Genomic DNA, 24,367 nt, shown 5'->3' with positions numbered 1-24,367 from the left:
CGGTGCCGGCGCTGCCGGGGACAGCATGGCCTTGAGCTGGTGGTGGCGGTGCGGCTCTTCCTGCCGCCGGGCGCCGCCGCTCGGCCCCGCGCCGCCCCGCCGCCCGACGGGACTCGGCCCACGCGGAGCAACCGCGCTGCGAGCCGCGGTGAGTGCGGCGGGCGCGTGGAGGTCAACGGCGATGAATGGGGCGGCGGGGCACGGGGAGGGCGGCTCGAGTGACGGGTGTGCGGCCCGGCGGTACGAGCCGTACCGAGGGTTACTAAAGGGTTTATGGGGACACCGTCAGCTCTGGGGTCGCGGCGCGGTGCTGAAGGCTTGCTTTCATAACCATGACACAGTGCTTTCATAACCAGATGTTTTCCGTCCATTTTAAATCCTGGTTTTGAAACGAAGCCTGGTTTTTCTTTGCTCAGATGTGTCACTGTCCCCAAAGAAGCTCAGTGTGGTCATTTCCGAAGCTGCGCAGTGTACCTTGGCGGTAAGTTGGAGAGCCTCGTTCCATGGTGGGTAAAGACATAGGCTCTGGGTGAGCTGTGTAGTCACCGTGAGCCATAAGCATGGACTGAAAGTAGGTTATTTGCTGCAAAACTTCGGCTAATTCCATGTAGACCACTGCTGTGGTGTTAGGCTGGAGTCCGAGTCCTCCATTCAGGAGGGCAATAGGCAGAGCTCATTTCAGACCATTACATTCATTTGGAAAATGACACACACTAAGAACCGTGACCTTCAGCTCCAGGGAATATAAAGATGTAATGAGGCCCAGGTATCGTGCACCTTGTGTGTAGAACTTTGACCCTTGTTGCCGCAGGGGATCATGATACTGACTGAATTGATTTAATGTATAACTTGGGTTGGGCCATTTCATGTTGCTGGGTGTGTAAAGGGGAATTTTCAAATCCAAGCCAGGAACATTTGTCTAAGAGTGGGAAGAAATGGGCAGAATAACTGTTTGTAGGCTTCACCTACAAATGTACGCTGTGCTGTACTGTACAGTGTGTTCAAAAGGAATAAGCTGAGAGCAGAGTAGTTTGCTACCCAGGAGACTTCTGTAATCTGTTAAGTGCATGAGTGCGTGCGGAGGATGGTGATTATTGGTTTCCAAAAGCTGCACTTTGCTCGCTCCAAAAAGTCTATAATCATCACCAAGTAGCTTTGCTGTCCTTCCTTATTAGTTAGCTAAAATGAGTATTTTGATGCCTTGCGTTTATCTTTCAGCTATTCCACTATTTTATTGTTGCGGGTCTGGGGGGAAAAGAAGGGAGGAGGGTTTGCTTTGAAAGGTTTCTGGTTGTGGAATCAAGGGAAATTGGCTTTTAACGATGTTACTCTTGAAAAACACTGTCACCAGGTTTTATCATACAAGTACAGCCCGAATGTGCAGCTGCAGTAAGACAGTTAGCGATGAAAAATACCAAGACCCTTTTCAACTTGGCAGAAAAGACTTGAAGAATCTCTATGAGGATATTAAAAAGGTGAGGGATTTTGGTGACTGTTCTGGGATATTGTAATGATTCTGACTTTAACTGCAGCCGTTGTAGTGGAGGGTAGTTACTTAAGGACTGTTCTTCATGTTTATGAAAAGCTGTTTGTAAACTGATCTGGAAGTGATGAGCACATTCTGACATATTGTGTAGAACCAGAATGTAGTTTTTGTTTTATCCTGACTTACAGTGCTTGAATACATCAATTCTATTTCAGATTACAACGAAAAGTAAAAACTACGTCAGCTTACACTGAGTGGAATGAATACTGGCAATAACCTTTTATGTGCATACTGCTTAAACTGTAAGATGGGCTTTGTGACTTTAACGTTGGTATCATCTTTTCCTTTCTGTAGGAGTTACTTATATCTACTGCTGAACTTAGGGAAATGTGTGAATATTACTTTGATGGGAAAGGAAAGGCCTTTCGACCAATGATTGTGGTGCTGATGGCAAGGGCTTGCAACATTCACCATAGCAATTCCAGGTGAGTCAGTTGCTCTTGGGTATATGGACTTATGTCATAGTAGAAATGCGTCATTCTTGAATTTCCACAAAAATATGTTTAGTAACTTTATGGAAATAAAATGTTCCTCAATAAAGCCTGAGTTTAAATTCCATTTTGAAGATGTATTTTTGGATTTAGCAGTGCGAAGTGGACTACTGGTTTTATTATCTGCTTCGAGGTGTGAAATTGTGGGCTGTACCACGGCTGTAACTGGTGATGGAAAACAATGTTGTCAAATCATGGTGAGGCTTTTAGCAAATTTGTAGCTTCTTACCTAGATGGTTTGTTAGAATCTGTAACGCTCTTGGAAACTATATTCACTGTTCTTCAGTTGTAGCCATTTTTGTAGCTGTTAAACTCTTGTACAGACAGGAGAACTTAGTTGCAAGAAGGGACTTTCATAATGCATTCTTGTTATTACACACAAAAGCCATCAAGCAGGTAGTACAATTGTACTTGATGCTGTGAGACATTCAGACAGTCAGGTTCCCACCTCTGGGGGCAGATTTGTGTGCTTTAATGTCAGATTCTTTATTCAAAGATTCTGCCTTTATCCTCATGATTTTCAGTTTGAGGCGTTTTGGCAGAGTAGAACATCGCTCCTTGCTCTGCCTGACAACAGGTACTTCTTTCCACATGTTCCCATCACTTTTGCTTGTGTTTTGAGGTAAAATGTTGTCTGGAGCTCTCTCTGCATTTCAGTTATGTTTCCAGACTTCTCTCATAGAATTTCAAGTATGAAATTTTTGGTTCCTATCCAGAAGTGTCCTGTCTAATTTATTGATCTTAAGGGATTTCCCAGCTACTGCACCATCATCTCCTTAGTGACGACTTAGTGCCTTGTTGGATTTGATTTTTAGAGCACAGCATATATTTTGTGGCTTGATATGGCACCTTTCCCAGTTTACCAGTAACATTTTCTCCCTTCCTGTGCGAGTATAATTTCTAAGGAGAAAGAAAAGAATTGGCAATATACTGTCATACGTGTGCCAGTTTGTCTTGAACCAATGAACTTCAGCCTTATTCAGTTTTCTGTACGGTACCACTCTGAGACAGTGACAAAGATGTAAAAAGAAGAAATAATATTTCTGAAAGTCCTCAGGGACATCCTTTGTCACAGCACTGATTTGCTTAATATTTTAATGAGGTGCTGTTGGCGTGAGTGTGATGATGACAAAGTCAACAGTGAGTTTTTGGAACAGCCTTCTGGTCAGAATAATGGAAAAGATAGTTCTATCTCATTCTAAAGTATTGTATGAGAAGCTTATCAATAAAATTAGTTAGTGTGCAGGCAATACTAAGAAATCCAGAACTGATGTGAAGAAGCATATAACATCCAATGTGATCAGCTAATCAAAGACAATCAGTAGCCATAGGAGGAACTGCATTTGCTTTTATTTGTTAAAATAATATTTGCTGCCTTTTAACATGTATATGTCATGCAAATATATTTGTCCATGCATTTTGCTGTTTTTAAACAGTCAGGACCACTTTGGCATCTACCTTGTGCTGGTGAGATGGTGTGATCTCAGACTCTGAATGCTACATATGACTAAGTCAAGTAGCCAACCCTCAGCACCAACACTGATTTATAGATACCTGTGTCATTTGACAGCTTTTGTACATCTCTCACAGTTATTATCAGCACCTCCAAACTGTGCTTGATGTTTAAAAGTCTCATTAGTTTAAGTGTAGCTTTTATGAGAAGAGGCCGAGTCACCATCTCGGTCATGTCTGTCATGCTTGGGTTTCTTTTGTTTATGGGTCTTTTTTAGAATGGAGTTCTGAGTATGGAGAACAGGAAGGTTTCAGTAAAAGAAGAGAATGAAACCCCAGGGTATTTACCTTCCTCTTTGCTTCATGCCTCTTTTCTCAAAGACTCTGATTATAATTGAAATTCATATATGTTTATGCAAGCCTTTTGACTGCTGCATTATGTCCAACATCTCTTGAGGGTTGGTAGGCCATGTGAAAGAATATGCTTTCATATTTTGCATACTTAGTTACTGTGGATTGATGAAGTTTCAGATGCATTTTCTTCTCTTTGCTTTTAAGTTTCTTGAGCTGTGTTGTGTGTTAACACCTGCTTCATCTATATGTATACCTCCAGGTCACACTGACAGTAGTTTCATTATTGTTGCTTCTTACAGAATTACTGCTTCCAAGTGACAAATTGTTCTTCCATCTTTTTCTGTTCATAAGGGAAGATGTACGGGTGGAGAAGAAAACACATGTTTTTTCTACTCTGCTACTTCGTTGTAGATCTGAGAAGAGAAAAAACAACTCTTGTTTTCCAGTCTGCCTCTCTTGTTGCTTGTTTGTTTTTGCAGGTTTTTGGTTTTTTTTGTTTAGCTGTTTTTTTGAGATGGCACCTTCTTTGTAGCTCTTTGGACACTCTGTGATAGTTTATTTCCTTTTCATACTGTGGTGCCCAAAGCTGCGGCCTGCTCAAGCTTAGACCACACCAGTGCTTTGCGGAGCAGGACAGTCCCTTCCCTCGCCCAGTGGTCGCGCTGTTCTTGATGTATCATAGCATTCAGTTGGCCTTCCTGGCTGCCTGGGCACACTGTTGACTCATGTTCAACTTGCTGTCAACCAGGACCCCCCAGATCTCTTTCAGCAGTGCTGCTCTCCATTGCCATACCCCCCATTCTGTATGTAGTAGCCAAGGTTGCCCCTTTTCAGGTGCAGAATCCAACGCTCGGTCTTGTTAAATTTTGTGTTGCTGGTGATTGCCCAGCTCTCTCATTCACCTAGGTTAACTATTTAGATTGCACCTAGAGGGTTATCCGGCATTCTACAGTAAGGTTGCTTTGTTTTAGTCATTGTAAAGAAAATGACGGTTATACAAGGCCATAATGAATCCAAAATCCAAAGCATTCAGGCTGTTCTGTGCTAGTATGGTTTTATTTTTCTCTTTCCCTTGAAGACCCAATTGTCAAAAGTCCAACACTGAGTCTTTGCTTTTTGGTTGTTTTTGTTTAAAGACAGCAACTTATCTTTGTGTGAGAGTGAAAATTACTGTAAAGAGTTGAAGCTGCGGTCATACAATCCTTCAGTTTCACACATCCTCTGACATTTCTTCACACAAAACCTGTGTGCAGAACTTCACAGAATTATCACTTCCCCTGACGGGACCTCTGCTTCTATTTAGGATATATTCTCCAGAGGTGTTTGTAAATAGGACTTTTTGTCTATTTCCGAAACTGAAATGAGAGACAAAGAGAAGGCCAAGGAAGTACATGGGCATCTCAATAGAGAAAATAGTGAGCACAGAATGTTTAGGGAGGAAAAAATGGGAAATAAACCCATCAAAATGGTAAGCTAAATATTTAAATATAATGACGTAGCCAAACTAGAGGGAATATTTCCTATCATATGGGGATCTACCAGTAACCCACGCCCTCTGTGCTTTCCTTCTTCATTGCCAGGTGCCTCTACTGTTTGCTGTTTCTCAGTAGTTCTGTAATTTGTTCCTGGTTAACACATCGCTTCTCTACTCTTCCATTGGTTTGTAATGTCCTTCTGTGCCATAGGCTATTTCTAAAGTGCTACTTTCTTTTAGTCACGTGAACTTAACATCAGAAATATACTTGGAGGACTGTGATTGTACAACAGATATTTTGCAAGTTCTGTTGCAACTTTCCTGCCTTGTAACTGGCATCATTTACCTACTGGCATACGCTTTGCAAAGTACCTTGTAGCTCTTAATGTTGTGTTGGTTTGGAGGCAGAAGCTTTGTTTATTTTTTGATCACCTGTAAGATCAGCCTTGGTCTTGTTCAGTGCATCTGAAACACGTTCTGGTTCCCTGTGGTACTGTGTGCCTGTAAATGGTTGTTGCAGAATCAAGCAGAGGATCCTGTTGAAAAAATAGAATGTGGTCAAGGACTTGCACATTATATTCATTTCTAAAAGATGAAGTTATGGTTATGTAGATTATAATTGTAATATATACCACCTTGGGGTGCCTTTATTCTGAGAATGACCTAAAAATGGCATCGCTGCACTTAACGGACTCGTGATCCAGTCACCTCCTGACCTGAGTTACTGCCGGTACCTTTTGCTTTTGTTTTGCAGGCGGAGCAGAATGAAAAGTGACAGGGAATAAGGAAGATCCCATTTCTTTTGTGTTTTCCCTCAAGCAGGCATGCTCTGATCCCATTTTTTTTCTCACACGTTGTTTGTAGGAAGCTATTGGAAAATTTCTGGCCAGAGATGGGAAGAAACTTGCTGGAGAACTTCCAGAAATAGCAGTTTTGTAAAAAGCCTCCAGGTTGAATTATCATATGTGATATATAACATGTAAGAAGCCAGACACATTAACTATGCTGTCCCGTGCCATTTTTGGTCATTGTCAGAAATGAACTGCACTGTAAAACAGAGTTTTCAAAACCTGTTTTTGAAATGTCTGTGCTTGTGCTGCATTCATACCACTGAAATACTGGCGTGTCTGTGAGTGTTGCCCTTTACTGCTACTTCCCAGCAGGAAGTCCAGTCTGCTGACATAATTAATGAGAAAGGGAGTCCCCAAAAGGAGACCCGAGCATGAAAGAGGCTGGAGACCTTTACAGTTGTTTGAAGGTAAGTTCTCCTACTTAGTAAGAACGTTTTTTTCTTGAAAACTGCTTAGGCTGAAGTAGCACTTGGCTAAATTACAAGTCCACAGTGAAGTACCATCAAACAGCTATGAAGGTTTCCAGCTCTTGTTTCTGTTTTACTCAAAAGCTACATTTTCACAGCCTGTGAGCCACACATCCTGCTATTGTTCAGGATGTAGAACTCCCACTGACAGCAATGCATAGCTCTGCATAGAGGTAGGTGTCAGAACACTGTGTTATGTCAGCAGACTGCAAGATGTTCTTTCATTTTGTGATTAATCATTAGATTTTAATAGACTGGGCAGTGGAAAATGTTAGGTTCCATTCAGTTGAACTGAAATGATTAGCTTCTGCTTTGTCTCAGATCTTCTCACTTCTTATTCTCTTCTGCTTGAAAATAGTGGTATTTGCTCTGTTAATTGTATACTGTAAGTAAGAAAGGTGTTTATATATCGGAAGTAATCTTACCTGTTCTCTTTTTTTCTCATCTGTGTGGGATTATTAGGGCTATAGGGCAAGGCCTACAGGGGAAGCATTTCTGGGATCCTGCATGCAGCTTTTGACAAGAGCAGAGATGATATAGATAATAAAACAAGGCAGGGGCAGTTGGGTAGTAGGGTAGATGGTGCTTTTTCTGAGCTAGTACAGCTCTTTTGTGTTCATTGTGCCAGCCTTGATCCCTAGGTAGTTGTTTTTTATGTTCTTCCGCGTCTTTTTCACCTAGTTTGAAAAATAAAGCAGATGTGAACTACTGAGAGATGAATCATCAGTGTTGGGTCTTCCCAAAGGTTGAATTTCCTTAGGTGTTGGGCAGTCCATGTTTACAGCCCTAAAGTGACTGCAGTATAACTCTGATTAACTCCTCAGGCTTTTGAAGAACCTCTGAAGTCTTAGGATAATCAGATAAGATAAAAAGATCAGCAAATTATGAATTGAGATGCAGAATGAATGTTTTCTTTGTATGCTGATCTCTCCAACTTGCTACTTTGTAGTGTTAACCATCTTGGGAGAGTTTGTGGTGCTGCATCTTGTAGCAGAGCGACAGGGAGATGGGGAAAGCTTTAAACCCTGCTACAGAGCTACTTGGCATCCTTTTCTCTGCCCTTTTCCTGATTTCTGTCTTCTTGGAATGAAGCATCCTTAATGCTGTGCTATTTATTGCAGTCTGGATTTAGCAGGATTACAGTCAGTAACTGAGGAGTTTCGCAATGCTGTTAATGCAGGAAGACAGAAAAGGGCCTAATAAGGATGGAAACGTGGTGCTGTGCTTATTGTACTAACATATTCTTACTTTCTCTTGTCTTCCTAATTTCAGGTTTGAAAGGTGGGGTTCAGACCATGGAAAAGCTGCAACAGCCATTTTCAGCAAAATATGTTTTTGCGTGGTTTTTGTAGAGATTTCTTGTAGCTGCGCTGGAGCACACAAAATATATTTAATTAAATATCAAATCTTGTGTTTTATTTCAGAGAGGTGCAAGCAAGCCAGCGCTCTGTGGCCATAATTGCAGAGATGATCCACACGGCTAGCCTCGTTCATGACGATGTTATTGATGATGCAAATTCTCGCAGAGGAAAAATGACAGTCAACCAGATCTGGGGAGAGAGGAAGGTGAGGATGGAAGGATTGTGTTTTAGTCCTGGCAAAGCAGAAACATCCAGGCTCTTTGCTGTGTTAGTATCTCTGGGCACAGCCTTGGGATATTCCAAAGTGTGAAGCATTTGTCCAGATTGTTGGTAAGACAAATGAGTGTTCTGCTACTGAATTTATTGAAGCATTAGAGAAGCTGTGATTGTTGAGTGACTTTTAATGCTCTCAAGTTCCCCGTGTCTTTCTCTTTTGAAGTTGTACCTCATTCTAAACACAGTAGGTTAGACTGTTTCAGTAATGAATGCAAAACATTTTCCAGTCAGTGTGAGGATATTTTGAGTGCTGCTTCTTCACGGAATGAAGGAAGGCCTTAATCAGAACATGTGAGGAAAAAAGATAATTACTGGTACATCAGAACTGATGGAGGCAGTTCAGAGCTGACACGGCGTAACAGTCACAGCAGGACAGTCAGATAGAGAGGAAATGCTTCAAACTTAACACGCAAACGCGTTCAGATGTTGCACAGAGGGAGAGCACTACTTATGCAGAAGAATTTAACCAGCAGTATAAGATAGGAACTGAGAAATGGTTCCAATTTTACCATCTAGCTGTTTTCTGCTTTCTCTCTGTTACATTGAGAAATGTATGCTTTATGTAGGAAAATGATGTGGTGTGAGAAGGTGTGCCAAAAATAAAGGAAGTTTATTTTTATTATTATCCATACTAATACCTGCAGGAAAACAAAAGATTTTTCTTTTTCCTTTTTTTCTTCTCTTTTTATCTCTTAGGCAGTTCTAGCTGGTGATTTCATCCTATCAGCTGCTTCCTTAGCTTTAGCACGAATTGGAAACACTACGATCGTCTCTGTTCTGACTCAGGTGATTGAAGATTTGGTGCGTGGTAAGGTCTTTTTCCATTTTATCTTCAGACTTGTTTGTTCCAGCCATAAACCCACAAATAAAAACTTCCATCTGTGCAAAATTTCAGGTGAATTCCTCCAGTTGGGTTCCAAGGAAAATGAGAACGAGAGATTTGCTCACTACCTCGAGAAGACTTTTAAGAAGACTGCGAGTCTGATAGCAAACAGTTGTAAAGCAGTATGTACGTCTGTCTCTTCTAAAGTTAACATACTGTACTGTAAACTTCACAGCTCTGCTCCTGATTATTTCTGCTTTCTCAGGAGACTCTCCGAAGTAAAGCTTCTAGACGGTGTTCTGCCAGGATGAGTCTGAGATTGCGCAGTTCATCCTAATTCAGCTGTGTAGCCTCCAATATTGGTTTTCGTTTCTTCCTGTTTTATATTCATGCACAGATTTATTGATATTCAGAGCAGGGCTCACAGCGGCAGCCTCAAATTTATGAAATTCTGTGAGTTTGAGGCAATGTTTTTTAATGTCAGATGAGAATTCTCCATCCTGTAATTTGGTTTTAAGACTTCTTTGACATTTGGTCCCACCCATCAGTGCAGACTGGGATCTTGAATTATAGCAGTGGGAGAAAACAACCACTTGCATATACTCCACATTATATTCTCAAAAAACACAAGCAAGTGTGTGTTGGTTTGTCTGGGGCGTTGCTATATCTAACTCTACATGACAACCAGTTCTGTTAATTCACTACAGAAGGATCTGATTCAAACTGATGTCCTTATTAAAAAAAACTTGTTTAGTCATAGTGCAGAAAATGCAGAAGCTGAGCAATAGTCTTATCCTCATTGAGTTATATATAATATTTAAATTCTTTTCTTTCTTTCTTTCTTTCTTTCTTTCTTTCTTTCTTTCTTTCTTTCTTTCTTTCTTTCTTTCTTTCTTTCTTNTTCTTTCTTTCTTTCTTTCTTTCTTTCTTTCTTTCTTTCTTTCTTTCTTTCTTTCTTTCTTTCTTTCTTTCTTTCTTTCTTTCTTTCTCTTTTTTTAATGGAAGCAATTATGGCTGGTGTATGGCATAGCAAGAGAGTTCTGGGGGTATTAGATTGGAAACCCATGTCAGTCTTCCTCTATTTCCAGAGCACTTGTATATTTGTGCAATAGACATCAGCTGAAAATTGCTTCTATCTGGAAAATCGAGTAGAATGAGAGGCACACATTTTGCAGGGGGGAAAAACATCTTTCATTATACAGATTCTTCTGGTTGGAGAAAAGAAATTTCCTGGATTGCTTGTATTGGTGACAGTATGACCCAGGCAAAAATCTCCCTTTGCAGTTCCTTTATGTTAGTGGGAGCTGGAGTGCTAAGGAGCATCACATCATTTATTTTCTGCTACCTCCAAAAAACCCTCACAAAGATTTTACATGAGCTTTGACAGTCATCCTAATAGAACCTACATGGAAAAGGGTCACCGTCCCACTGAGGGGAGTCTTACAAATCTATTATTTGGAATTTTTTCCTTTTCATAATTCACAGAAGAATTAAGGATTTAAGCACTTATCTCCATACTGTAGCTGTGATGCTGGTGAATGGGAAGGTCACGTGCTTGGGTGCTGTTCTTCAGGTAACTGTTCTGAGTTGTTCCAGTGCTGAGTTCCTGTAGTAGAATTTATGTTATAAATTGAAACAAAGAAGGCATTTGTCCTTAAGGTGAGATCTTACTTGCAGGACACAGTATCCATGATTTGTATACGCATGCCTACCTCTATTTCATGGATTAGGAGAACTCTGCTGGTATTTTTAGCAGTGAAAAGTTTGGGGTTTTTGTTTTGTTTTTTTCCATTTATATGATTTTGACCATAAATCAGAAGGGAGTTCTGTCAGTTAGGATGATCACCAGGATCATCACTGCAGCTTGAAAGGAAATTCAGCTGGGGAATAAAGAGTACTCACGTCCTATTTTCTGGCACAGAACTAAGGAGGGAGATTATGGGTTTACAGAACATCAGCCGTAACTGGGTGAGTGTGTCACCAGATTCAGTTCAAATCCTTTTAATGACAGGAAAAGACACTGGTTTGCCTTGGTGCATAACTGAGTACAAATATTAACTGGAATGTCAAACTAGTTCAGGAGGCATCTTAGAGTTGTACACTGGGAAGGAAGAATGCAGAGTATTCCTGGTAAAATGTCTGAGCCAGGTAATCACTGGTCTGTCAGCACTCGTCTGTTCAATGCTTCTGATACCTTCTGCATCTCGAAGGCACTGCACTTCTATCGAAAGTCCTTTAAGACAGCAATTACTATTTATTTTTAATTGACAGAGCAGTCTGTTCAAAGTATTAGAGCCATCCTGGTCCTCAGTTTCTTTCTACCATAGTTTTACATGGGAGAATGTTACCAAAGCTGCAGCCGAAGTAATACATTGCAAAGGGAAATGATGGCAGATGGCCCAGAGGGTCACTGAAGGCTTAGTGACTGAAGGGCATTTTTCAGAGAATCACAGCAGGTGACTGCTTCAAAAATGAATGATAAGTCTGCAGTGGAATTTCTGTTTGTCATCAGTCAGACTGGAGATGGCAAAATACATTCAGCAGGTTCTCATTTTATTGTATTTGTAATCGTGCTTTAATATGACTTCCTAACCCTTGTAAAGCTATTTATATTTTGCATAACACACTTTCAAAACAGGAATTTAAACACGTTTGTTGCAAGATCAGTGTGACCTTCCTAACCTCCTTCCCAAGAGTTACCAAAGGGGATTTGAGGAGGCTGGAGTATAGTGGGCCCTGTGGCAGTGAAGGTTAAAAGCATAAGGGTCTGCATTGCAGGCACATGAAGGGATGTGGCTGGTTTCCTTTGCTCCGCCTGTCAGACCCCACTGGCAGTACTGTACCCAAGCTGGACTCCCTCATACAAGGCCAAGGTTCACATTGTTGGGTGAGTTCAGTGATGGCTGGGGGACAGAGCACGCAGCACAATGAGAGTTGGCTTCAGCTTGGAGTGGAGAAAGCTGAAGGGGAATCCTCATGTTGTCTCTAGCTGTGTCAGAGTGTAGGAGAAAATGGAGGTGCAGGGTGAAAGGAAGAGCTTTTCCATGAGAATTTTCTATTAGGCATTGAGAAAAAATTATTTGTGAGTTTGGTCAAATGCTGGAACATGTTGCCCATACAGGGCATGGGATTTCCACCCTGTGAGATGGTCAGAACTCAGCTGGGCACAGCTCCGAGCAACCTGTTCTAACTGAAATAGAGCCTGCTTTGAGCAGATGGATGGACCAGATTACCTTAAGAGGTCTCTTTCAACCCAAACTGTTCCTTTCCAAGATGGACCCCAGCCTAGGACAGGGAGTTGGAGAGCAAACATCTCATGTGCCATGGTAGACAAGCGTGTTTCCTCCCAGCAGCAGATCCTTCTGTTTGGTGTACGGGTCACCAGTGCAGATGTGCAAGTATTGGAAACCCCAGCTGCTGTATTTTCACATGTAACACAAAAGATTGGAAACAATTTTTTTATCTTGAAAGGTGTGTTTGAAATAATACCAAGCAGACTGAGTTGGTTGGCTGAATTCAAAGAACCTTTCTGAAGAATTTGTTCCGCTTGATATAAGGAAAGGTTTTGTAAATCGGGATTTACTGGAGGACACGTCTGAATTCTTGCAAGATTAAATGTTTAATCAGCAAACCCCCACACTGGGAGCTATAGGATGACCTCCAAGGCATCAGCTTTATCACTTAAACGTACATAATTATATTCATGTTGTTACACTGACTTTTATTTGTGAATGTATTCTATTATCCCAGCATGGCCTCGGGGTGACTCCCATTGCTTGCACAGTGGCGGCCTGACTGGGACAAGCTTGCCTGCATCCCAGTGAGTGTCCATTTGGGGGCAATAATCTGTAAGAGCAGTTTTAGATACTGGATCCTGGAGGAGCCCTGTGGCAGACCAGACCCAGTCATGTCTGCAGGTTTATGGTGTGGTCGTGGTAAGAGAGTCACGATAGGTCCATTAAATCTGCTTGATTTGTTTTACTTTTTGGTCCTCTGAGACGCTTGTAACATGAATAGGACATGGAAAGGTCTTCTCCTGTAAAGACGCAAGAATTCATTTTTGCAGCGGTGCATTTTCTCCTGTAAAGGACTCATGCTTTTGTTCTTTAAATACACGTTCAGTGCCATAATTCTCTGTGTGGGTGATGTCAGTGTTCCCAAAGAACAGCTTTGCTTTGACCTCCCAGCTTAAAGGAGGAAGCTCTTCTCCAGGTGTGGCCCTTCCTCCCTCCCCCAATGTCAGCTTGTCCCCACTCCGACCCTTTGCCATCAAGCAGGATTTTGCCAATTGAATACCGCTCTATGGAATTATTTTAATTCTTTACATTAAATCTGGTGGTATGTAAAGATTTCTTTGGCACGGGGTAAAAGCAGCTCCTCTGCCTTGCTGATCTTTGTGTTACAGAAGCACCACAGGTTTGCTAGGCACTGCACAGCAGCAGATGATTTTAGCTTTGAGGGGCAAATATTGCTAGTTAAGAGAAAAGCTTCAGAAGGAGGGTACAAGGGCAAGATGTTCTCGCTGGACAGTCTCTAGCAAGTCCCACTTGAGAGCCCCATATTTGTAGCTCACTGTTTTAATGGCCTTTATAATGTCATATGAATAGACAGAGGTAGTGTCATTTCCCTGCTGTGCCGTCCTCTTAAATAAAACTGGGAAGAGCGAGATGTTAATGGCTGAGAGACCCAGGCTCCTGGGGGTCTGCTGCTACCCATCCATGAAGGTACAACTGGGAATTTTCTGGTGCTTAGTTACAGAATGCACCGAAGCATGAAATAGTCTCCAACTTTGTATCCACTGCATCATAATTATGAGGGTATATGCAATACATCGATCCTTCAGCATCTAACATTGTTTCATATCTCCATCTTCCTGTTCACCCTGGCAGCTATTCCTGGACCTGCTTCTAGTTGGAGATTCCTTTTATTCATATTCCTTACAGAGATTATCTTTGTTAAATACTCATTTTTATGTCACTTGGTTTTCATAGCGTATTTTTAGTCTTGCAGTAAATAAAATGCATCTTCACCCCTTCCACCAAGCAGACTTGGATGGGTTTTGTCCCCTATTCCCAATAGCTTAATTGAGGATGGGAATAAAGCAATTTAACGTAGCCAACCTCATTCTGCAATCAATGGATAAGTGCAAAAGCATAAATGCCCTTTGAGGCAGTTCCCAGATCTCCCTCAATCCGTATTTCAGTTTCGTGGAGTTTATTCAGCAAAAGCTCTCTCTCAAGTAGTTGGTTCCTCTATCTGTGCTCAGTTCATTTATCTCAGTCCTGTGATACTTTTGTTCACCTCGGTGCACTTTCTTCATTCACTCCCTTATTTCTCTTTGCATTTATCCCTTGATACGTTTGTCTGCAGGCTTATCAGGTGCCTTCTGAGCAATTCTGTTTCAGGCTGATAACATCACCCTCAAAAATAATCTTATCTCAACTGACCCTCCTCTGTGGGTGCAACTCCTCCACTTTTGTGGGTCTTTTATGAGGCATGCAATGTGCAATTATCTGTTGTCTGACTTACAATTATCCCCTGGCTGATTTATAAATGTAATAAATTTAATTCCTCTGTCTCTGGACTGGATAGGACTATTAGCCTGCATGTGCAATGCATCTTTATTTCTTCTCTCTCCATCCGTGCATTATAATTTCTAACTGATGAATATTTAATAACGCTAATCTCCTACCAGACTGGAATATATCCTTAATACTGCACTGCTCCTCAGCTTTGTTTCCTAATAAGCTTGGCTGCTGTGTGTATCCAAGAGATAAGCAAGAATGTGTTGCTGAGTCAGCGTTTAATCCTTTCCCAGATTCTCCCTGTTGGTGTTTGCTGTGTCACGCTCTGGTCACAGGCCAGAAGTGGCTCCAGGCTGAACCTTTCTATTCCTTTCTATTCACTTGTTTTGTTTTTCTTCTCAGGTTTCAATTCTAGGCTGCCCCGATCCCAAAGTTCACGAGATTGCATACCAGTATGGGAAAAACGTTGGCATTGCTTTTCAGGTAGAGCTTTTGTTGAAATAAGGGGAATCTTAACCTCCCAAATGCCTTACAAACTGACCTGGGCTGTCTTAATTCTTTCTATAAATGTAATTTTAACAAGGATTTACAAAAATGCCTTAAGCTAACCTTCGTTATCTCCTTGCAGCTAATAGATGATGTGTTGGATTTTACATCATGTGCTGACCATCTTGGGAAGCCAGCAGCAGCAGATCTCAAGCTTGGCTTAGCCACAGGCCCTGTCTTGTTTGCATGTCGACAGGTAAGTTAAAAGAAACACAAACCAAACCAAAAAGCATACATGGCTCTTCACAGCCACACAGAGACCCAGCTCACATGCATCACTTCTACAGTGTAAATGATGAACACGGCCTGGGCACATGTGAACAATCAGTGCATTCAGTATCAACTGGAATTGAGTGCACATGCCTGTGTTGTCAGATTGACAAGCGCCTTCCTCCACAACGACTCTTACCATTAGCCCCCTTGTATCAACAGAAGCATTACTCTTTTGCTGCCCTAACTGCCCACACTTTGCAAAGGTGCAGGTATCCAGGGAGATTTTCTGCACATTGGCTGCTTGCTCGTGTTCTTTCCCCAAATGCCATGTTCTCCATAGGCTGCCTACATAACATTTTAGTCGGGTTCTAGGCTTTGTATCCATTCTGGAGCACAGCTTAAAACATGAGAAGCTTTCCTTTCTTTACAGTTGTGCAGCTGGAGGTAAATGTAAAAGTAGTTTGGGTAAGTGAAAGGAGTACCTCGATAGGTTTAAAATTGGTCAAGATTTTTAGTGGCACAAGAATAATTTACAGGAGTGGAAAGGAAGCAGAAGTACCAGAAGCACCGAGAAGAACATCAAAATTGGTAGTAATCCATAGAAGGGAAAAAGCCTGGTGTGATGCACCTTGCTCAGGCTTCTGCTTTACCTGAGGAAAGATCTGGGATTTAGAAAGCAGTCCTTCCTTCCATGCTCCATGATAAGCTGGGTAGTACAACTGGTTCCAGTCAGAGCTCTGGGCTGTGTTCTCTCAGTGGAATTGCTCAGAGCTTGAGATGGGAAAAAATATAAATAATTTATTTAAAAAATAACAACTTTCTAACATTTACTGGCCTCTTTCTGACAGAAAGAGCCTAGGGGGAGGCTGGAATGTATTCATGTGTTTGTTTCCTCATCCTTTGGGCATTTACAAGGACACGCATCTCAAAAAAGACAGGAAAGGGAGGAGGATCAGCTGCTTGGGAGTGCAGACTGATGCACACTGAGAACAACTCCCTCCCTGTGCTCAGTTCTTCCCCACAGGCGTGTCATCGGGCATACTGACTTGTTCTGGAGTTGTTATTGCAGAATTTGTTGGTGAGCAGCAGGATCTTGTTAGTCAGCAGCAACTGAGCTGTCTAAAGGGACAGTCAGAGACAGGTACAGAAAGAGGGTGCAGTTGTATAGTGGTATTTGTTATCTACCTACAGATAGATGTAGTATACATCTACATATATAGTATATAGTATAGTACGGGATAGTATGGAGATGCGAGGATGTCGTACAAAGACACTGACCAGGACTTGGCAGAGGAATAGTGGCTGACCATCTTTTGGGTGTTGAACATCGCAGTGTTTAAATTAAAATTATTCTTCTACAGATTTCCTTGGGTTTGCTGTTTGTCTCTTTCAGGGTCACTTATCATTTAATTACTTGCATTTGATAAATAATATGGAGATACAAAAAAACCATCTGCTTCATTTCAAAGTCTTACTTGATCACCATAGGTCACTTTAAACACTTCCACTCGTTTGTATCTGGTAGATGAGAAGGTCTTGCATTGAAAGGTAACTTGATCGTCTTGCAAAGATTTCCTCACTAAGCGGAAGGCTTTGCTGAACATTTCCTGCTGTTTTCAAGAAACCAGAAGAACAGCACTACAGACTTAAGTGATATATAAACAAAGCAGAAGTGCTAAAAAGAAATCTGGAGCTAAATGCTTATCTGTGCCGCTAGTGAAAGCTGTTCCATCTATTTTTATCTGAGAATAAAAAGTCCTGAGAGAGGACTTGAAGATAATCCAAAATGAAATTGTTACTTATAGGCTGTCTCCTCTTGGCATGAGTCTTAGCGCTGTCCTGCACACCCTTTAATTCATCTGGCAGTCCTCACATTGTCTTGCCAACAGCCGCACTTGTGCTCTGAATGTTGTCCGGCTCTCAATGACGGCCTTTTCTTCTTCTCCTCCATCCTCTGCTGAGATGCAGTTTTTTGCACCGCAGCATTGAGTGACCTTAATACAGCAACGCTTCATCTCAACGTGAGCCCTGTCTGTACTGTGTTCCAGGATGGTTCATACCATGAGGAAGGGGTTTCTTTTTCTTAAAGAAACACCCTGCTGTACACTACTTCTCAGGTTACTCTTTAAGTCCTGCAGCTGAAAGAAGGTTCATTCTTATAACAACCGATCTTGTCAAGTGCTCATAAACGACCCTTCTTATCTGTGTAACTGCTAGAAATAGCTTTTCATTACAGGTTTGGGAATTTTTATATTCTTTGGAGCATAGGTATAAAAAGCGAATGCCTGTAAATTCTGTATCACTGTAAATATGGATAATATGAACGTTGCAATTAACTTGTCATTACATGGGAAGAAAGCTGGAATCCAGAGAAAGCCGGCTGTGAGTCACCAATGAACTTTTAAATGTATCCTCCGCAATGAGCATCTCTGAGTAACAGAGGTGTCACAACAGTGAGGGATATCACACTTGTTCCCTAACAAGGAGTGCGTACATATGTGGTTCCATAACACAGGTGTGCAAGGAAAGCAGGTAACTGTGAGTGTGCTGCAATACAGCTGTAGGGGCTGCAATAGTAGGGAATGGCAGCTGTACTTCATTTCTTTTCCACCTTAGCACAGACAGCTGCTGCGTGGAGAACTACTCACAAGCATTAAAAACTTCTCTCTTTGTGTTTAGTTTCCAGAAATGAATGCCATGATAATGAGACGATTCAGTAAGCCAGGAGATGTTGAACGTGCTCGGAATTACGTGTTGCAGGTAGGAACGGTGTCAGATATTTCCTTCCTGAAGGGCTGAAGGGAATTTCACTGTGTCTGAAGCAGAGCAGCAGCTGCATTATGTGAATAGATGTTCAGAAGCGAGTGAGGTACATGTTGGTGCCGTGCTGGTGCTCCACAGCTGCCGAACTGGCACGGTGTTTTAACAGAAATGTGAGTTACTGGGTTGAATAGATTGTTGGGTTTCATTAATCCTCAAATAGCAGAAAATCTCCCTAATGAAAATGAAAAGCTCATGCATTAACTCAGTTCCTTCAGTTGAAGAGTCGCTGTGTCCAGTGACTGATGTAAGCAGTAACTAATGATTGCAGTGCAGTGCTCGCTCCCGTTTTAGTTGACTGATGTGAAAAGAGTGAATAATTGTGCAGAATTAATACGTATCTACTCAGCACAGCATGAGGTTTTGTTTATGCTTCTATGATTCAATGGATATAGAATGAATCCTCTCCCTTACATCCTCAGCATATAACTTAGTGTTCAGGGTACTGACTTTAAAACCTTTATGACTACCCACTGTAATTATAAGGGGTAAAAGATGGGAAAGGGCCGCTCAGTTATGCACTGCGCTTAATTTTCTCCCTACATAAGAGTGACGGTGTGCAGCAAACAACCTACCTCGCCCAGCGCTACTGCCACGAAGCCACGAGAGAGATCAGCAAACTGCGCCCATCCCCTGAAAGAGAAGCCCTCATTCAACTGACAGAAATGGTACTCATGCGAGACAAGTGAGACAACTCCTTGCACTCGTTCTGGCAGCTACTTACCAGACTGTGCCTACATTTCCTTCAAGTTATTTGCTTCCAACGCAGGCTACCAAAAATTATTTTTTTAAGAAACTTTTGTGGTTTTTTTTGTTGGTTTTTTTGTTTGTCTTTTTTTTTGGGGGGGNTTTTTTTTTTTTTTTTTTTTTCTAAAAAATAAAAAGGAAGTATTTTATTGTAGGAAGCCAAACAGTTCAGAGCAAATCAGATCATGCTGTACAAATGTTTTAGTGGGGGCTGTTAATTGTGGGGTAGGGGCAGATGTTTACATGTTGATGCACAAAGGCCACAATGAGAATAAATATCAATCAGTGTATGAAAATTGAAGTTGCTCCGGATTTCATTCATTCACAACAATAAACAGAGCATGCATGTTGCTATCTGTTCAACAGAGGTAGTTTGAATGCTTCCCTGGCTGTTAAATTACAGAAGTATCTGGAATTGTGTATAGGGGAAGAGATTATAACAACAGATAGCGTGTAGACTTGAATAGGTTGTATATGTAACTAGTTTCCAATTCATAATGAAATACAGGTATGTTATTGGTTGTTACTTGCCAGCAGTTGGGAAAGTAGAAGGTTTAGTATTTCAAACCCACGCTACAATGAATGATTCAACAGCCAGCCAAAGCTTCAACTCCATCATCTTCCATCACTCATTTACAGAGAATATCCAATGCCCTCTCAGTAGAAGACTGCTTTGAAGTCACAGACACATTCCTATTACAGTAATTATCCAGTACTACCGCATTCCTTTTCAGGTTATTTAAACCACAGTATTTGCAGAACAGAAGTATCACCTCTAGCTATCTCTGCTTGTTATCCTTTGATGCAAATGGTTTAAGTGTGTTGCTCCATGCCAGGTAAAAGGAATCCTCGTCCTGTTCTGGCTGTTTCCTCTCTGTCAGATCTGCAGCACAGCCCCCTGTCTCTGCTCAGCTGGGCACACTACCACGTCCAGACACAGTTTCCACTGAGAAATGTCAGCTACAGACAGTGTCAACTCATTCTATCTAGATAACTACGTTCAACTCTTGCTAAAACTGACACTGGAAGAAAAGAACTTTTAGGAGTTTGTATAAATGGGTAATTCAGGTTTCATATCTAATTTATTTGCCCTCTGTCAGTGATAAAGTCATGTTACAAACATTTGCTTTTTAGTACATTGCCTGGGATAACACAGCCGTGATTTTGCTACGTTAGCATTCCAAACTTCTTTGTCAAGCCAACCAACAAAGTAATGGACAAGACCTTTGGTTCACTTATATATTTATGAATGGAAAAAGTCATAATGTAAATTTACTTATTAAAAAAACTTGGGTACAAATTACACATACATAAGACCACCCATTTTTTTGATTCACATGGACACCTTAGACCCGAACAACTCATCGTAATAGACTTTAGTGAGAATACTCCAGGTAAAGATTACAACAATTGGAAGCATCTTGGATTTTTAAAAAAGTATATTTCAATACATAAGTTTGTATGCATGCTTTAAACAAATATAGTTCAAGAATGAGCAAAGAGTCTAAACAAAAAGTAACATGACCAGCACTAACATTAAACTTCTCATCCAGATTTTAATATGTTAGTCTAACGTAGTGTTAGTTACCATGCTGTACTGAAAAATGTAATGGCACAATCTGAATCATGGTTCATTAAATATTATACCCTACTTCCCCAGAATATTTAGGCTGGTCATAAAATTAACAATGCGTAAGTAAATAAGTATAACCAGTTATAGACAGTTGCTTGTTTTACAAATTGCCATCAGGTAAGACATACTGCCCCCAGAGACTCAGAGAGATGGACATTCAATCATACCATTAAAACAGTATGGCCTGAAGAAATGGGCACATTTTTTGGAAAGTATATTAAGACAATTCTGTTAGCTTTTAGTTACCCCTTGTAAATAATCATGGTATGACCGAGTACAAGACCCAACTTGGAAAAGCAATTTTAATCGGCATAGTGCATGATTGACTCAACATAATTCCCAGGAAACAAGCCGGTTACTCGATTGCAAACTCCTTCATACCAGCCGTCATCGTTCTTCTTTATCACATAAATGATTGCACCCTCCATAAACGACAGCTCGTCATCTTTGTCCTTTGTATAGTCATATATAGCAACAACTGTGGATTGAACAGGGAAAATGTTAGCACTATGTTAATAGCACCCCTCAGCATCATCATATTTTGTAAAGACTTGTTTGCCATCCTGGCATTTTCTGTTCTGAATTCACAGTTTTCCCATTCAACATCAAGTCCAGAAAGTGACTTCTCCCCTTTCTTGCAGTCCTGGCTGCCCATAAGCAGTGGGTGGTGACTGCACTAAATGCTCCTAAGCCTTCTGGCATGGGCTGGCTGGGGTGCTGTGCACCAGTGCATATGGCCACCTATAAGCTGGGTTATGCACTAGGTGGGCCTAGTGAATGTGGTGTTCATTTCTGCTCAGACTGCCCCAAAGGCATCGATCCCTGCATATCTTGATTAGAGAAAGCCTTAAAAAAAAAATCACTCTGCAGAAGAAGACCACTAGGAACATTTCTTACACAATAGCCCCTGCAACTATACCATGCCCTGCATGCAGTACAGCCAGCAGCAAGGACTGAACACAGCAGTTCCACCGCTGCTGCCAAGATGGTACCACAGACACATTGCATGCACATGACAGTACCAGCCAGGGCCTGAGAAAACTTGCAGCGTTGCTGTTGACAGACTGGTCACTGCCCTAAAAGAGACAGCTCCATGGGCAGGAAATCAGTCATTCGCGGGAAGAAATGTTTATTGTATGAGTTTATGTCTAAGCACATTTACAGTCTGCTGATGCAGACTCACTGGTATGTCTCACAGACTCACAGAACGGTTTGGGTTGGAAGGTACCTAAAGGCCCATCCAGTTCTAACCCCCTGCAATGTGTAGGGCTCCCACCCAGCAGCTCAGACTGCCCAGGGCCCCGTTCTATCCAGCCTTGAACACCTCCAGGGATGGGGCACCCCCTGCTCTCTGGGCAGCCACTGCCAGGGCCTCCCCATCCTCAAAGAAAATTTCCTCCAAATATCTAACCTAAATCTCCCCTTTCAGTTTAAAACCATCCCTCCTTGTCCTGTCACTGTCTCCATGGAAGGCCCACTACATTTCACAGCAAAAAGCTTCATGGTCTGCTCTCGCTGGCTTTTCAGCTGGATGGGGGATAAAACAGGACAGAGCATGGGCTTTCTGGGCTTTGTGCAGCGCTCTTTCTAGATGACTGCTCAGCAGCCCTGAGGTAGCCGCAGATGCAGTCCAGCAGCTTAGCAAAGATGAAAAGCCATCGGATTCATATCTGCTTCTCATAACTGTTTTGCTATATTTTTTTTATCCCTTTATTCTAGAATGCTTGAAGATATTTTATAATCCTTCTTTAAAAGGATTATGTTTTATCACATCAGGTGTAGCCACTGACAAACTAAGAACAGAACGCTTCGAGTTCTGACTAGCAGGGACAATGACTTTTCATCAGACCAAACTTAGTCATTCACCCCCTTCAGATACCATTAATCCCTGGTGCTGCAGGTACACAGTTGCAGCCCTTCCTACCTTTCTCTATGTAGTTCTTCGGCGCCCAGGCAGGATCTCCATCCGCGTAGGGATCGCTGTACTGCACAACAGCAGCCTCCTCGTCCTCATAGTCCACAGGGGGTGGGGGTGGAGGTGGGGGGGAGTCATCGAACATTGGCATCTCATCGGGGGGCGGCGGGGGGGGAGGAGTCGGGCTATCGGCAACTGGAAACGTTGGGAAAGTTTTTTTACATGAAAACCAGCGTGCAGATATAAACAAACCTGAGGCTGTAGACTGTAAATAAAAGGGGAGGGGATGACAACACACAGCATGCGCTATAATACCATGCACTGATTAGAAACAGAGGCTTTGTATTAACAGCTACAACACGCAGCTACGTTCATTATTAGTGGTCAGATCTACGTAGAGATGCTACTAGAGTCAAAGCACATGCTGCACGGCATAAGCTGAACACCAGCAGCGGGCAGCCCTGCTCGCCGGCCATGCTGAGGGCTGGCTGCAGCGGAAGCTATGGGAGCACTGCGAGCAGCACCCTCTGAGCCGGGCAGCAGCAGCTGCTGGGCAGCCAGCAGCACAATTCGTTCTGCACAAAGCCTGTACAACCACTTCCATTTGTTTGTGAACACTGCTTCTTTGGATTCCTTCTCTCAGAGCTATCCCTAAGAGGGCAAAAAGATCTGGTATAGATCACAAAAAGGGATGAGACTGGGCTTCAGAATTAACCAAGTGGGAGAAAGCCAAGCAATCTTACTGCGGAAGAAAAGCTTTGTACTGATCAGCATCCCGCAGACTGGCTTGTGTGTATGCACACATCCAGGATCCGTTAACAAATGGAAAACTACAACAGGCAGCTGCTGCTCTTTGGGAGAAAGTGCTCAAGGCATTAAGGGAGCAATCCAAAATGTCAAATCCCTGCCCTGAGACTCTCCAACCAGCACAAGTTGCTTTGGGAAAGGGAAAAGAGAAAGGCATTATGGAACAAACCACTCTTCCAAACAGTTCTTAGTAACCAGCAGCAAAGGGAGGAGAGAGATCTCAGATGCGAGACACCAGGCTGCCCATCTCATTCCCTGGATCTGGGGCCACTACACACAACCTGGGTGGGAGTTACTGTAAGGAACCATCACCGAGCTCAGTGCTGCTGCATAGGCACATGGATTTAATGACAAGCAATCTGGGAGTCTGCATATGAAACACAGACACAGGCTGAAATCCTCTGCTCTGAGAGGGCATAACTGAAAGAGCAGGGCATGTGCTCTAGAGCACTGCTATCTTTAAGAAAGACAAGCTGGAAAGCAAGGAAAGTACACAGCATGGAGTCAAGCTCTAGCTATTGCTAGTTACATTTGTTTGCTTTAATGCTCTTCACTTCTGCCTGGCCACTACTAACCAGTGACTAACCTTTGGTCAGTAACACAGCTCAGGGCAGCTCTGAAGCTCTAGCTGTGCCAGAGAGGCTGTGCTGTGATGGTGGAAGGCCACAGCCCCCCAAGGCACTGCTGTCACCTCAATCACAGCTCCCCGCAGTGTGGCTAGCTGAGCTCTGTGCCCCACAGCCTTGTGTCAGGAGGCGGCTGCCACTGTGTTAGCAATTCCTCTTCCATACAGAAACCCAGTGATGTCACTTGCAGACAGACTAACAAAGTCTCTGTCCAACTGAGCGCTCTGTCTTGCCTGCATTACTGAGCAGCACTCACGGGCAGGCTTCATTATTACACCACAGGCACATGACAGCACTATTTATAAACACACGGGGTTCGTGTGCTCTTTTCAGCACATCCTTCACAAAATGCACTCCTACCCTTCATATCCAGCTCCAGCCAGGAAAAGAAAAGTACTGAACAACAATCCTTTGAGATGCTGAGAAATCCTTACCTTAAT

At 42.3% G+C, this 24,367-nt stretch overlaps 2 protein-coding genes and 1 long non-coding RNA gene across 19 annotated transcripts in view; 1 reads left to right on the top strand and 2 right to left on the bottom strand.

Annotated features, from left to right (window-relative positions):
- Nucleotides 1–19,041, top strand: PDSS1 (decaprenyl diphosphate synthase subunit 1). 3 transcript variants are annotated; one of them, XM_015853257.2, is made up of 11 exons: nucleotides 1–148; nucleotides 417–481; nucleotides 1,352–1,475; nucleotides 1,841–1,971; nucleotides 8,060–8,201; nucleotides 8,969–9,080; nucleotides 9,168–9,277; nucleotides 15,023–15,103; nucleotides 15,249–15,362; nucleotides 18,059–18,139; nucleotides 18,748–19,041. In XM_015853257.2, the coding sequence occupies exons 1-11, from the start codon at nucleotides 26–28 to the stop codon at nucleotides 18,886–18,888; spliced, it is 1,224 nt and encodes a 407-aa protein (XP_015708743.1). In that variant the 5' UTR covers nucleotides 1–25; the 3' UTR covers nucleotides 18,889–19,041. The 3 variants fall into 3 exon arrangements, with proteins under 3 accessions (XP_015708743.1, XP_032298951.1, XP_032298950.1); XM_032443060.1 differs by lacking the exons at nucleotides 1–148; nucleotides 417–481; nucleotides 1,352–1,475 and adding an exon at nucleotides 6,478–6,575 and having other exon boundaries at nucleotides 1,859–1,971; XM_032443059.1 differs by lacking the exons at nucleotides 1–148; nucleotides 417–481; nucleotides 1,352–1,475 and adding an exon at nucleotides 6,481–6,575 and having other exon boundaries at nucleotides 1,869–1,971.
- LOC116653019 lies at nucleotides 4,967–6,482 on the bottom strand. The gene is made up of 2 exons (XR_004306380.1): nucleotides 5,750–6,482; nucleotides 4,967–5,198 (listed from the first exon to the last, which is right to left on the bottom strand). It is a non-coding gene; the product is annotated as an uncharacterized LOC116653019 (long non-coding RNA).
- A 968-nt stretch (nucleotides 19,042–20,009) lies between the features above and the next one.
- Nucleotides 20,010–24,367, bottom strand: part of ABI1 (abl interactor 1) — a 77,467-nt gene continuing 73,109 nt past the window's right edge. For all 15 annotated transcript variants that reach the window (XM_015853240.2, XM_015853241.2, XM_015853245.2 and 12 more), the window contains 2 exons: nucleotides 22,504–22,689; nucleotides 20,010–21,057 (listed from right to left, as the gene is read on the bottom strand). In XM_015853240.2, coding sequence (XP_015708726.1) covers nucleotides 20,882–21,057; nucleotides 22,504–22,689 — 362 coding nt within the window. In that variant the 3' untranslated portion in view covers nucleotides 20,010–20,881. The remainder of the gene's footprint in view (nucleotides 21,058–22,503; nucleotides 22,690–24,367) is intronic.

Source organism: Coturnix japonica, chromosome 2 (assembly GCF_001577835.2).
Source record: "Coturnix japonica isolate 7356 chromosome 2, Coturnix japonica 2.1, whole genome shotgun sequence".
In the NCBI taxonomy this organism is placed as follows: domain Eukaryota; kingdom Metazoa; phylum Chordata; class Aves; order Galliformes; family Phasianidae; genus Coturnix; species Coturnix japonica.
Note: the sequence above shows the minus strand (reverse complement) of the source record. Positions and strands in the feature narration are given on the sequence as shown.

What these genes read in the sequence shown, in the direction of transcription:
- PDSS1 (XM_015853257.2), top strand. Translation starts at nt 26, where the DNA reads ATGGCCTTGAGCTGGTGGTGGCGGTGCGGCTCTTCCTGCCGCCGGGCG. An exon ending in CTGCGCAGTGTACCTTGGCG is followed by an intron (nt 482 to 1,351) that starts GTAAGTTGGAGA and finishes CACTGTCACCAG; the next exon opens with GTTTTATCATACAAGTACAG. An exon ending in TAGCAAACAGTTGTAAAGCA is followed by an intron (nt 9,278 to 15,022) that starts GTATGTACGTCT and finishes TTTTCTTCTCAG; the next exon opens with GTTTCAATTCTAGGCTGCCC.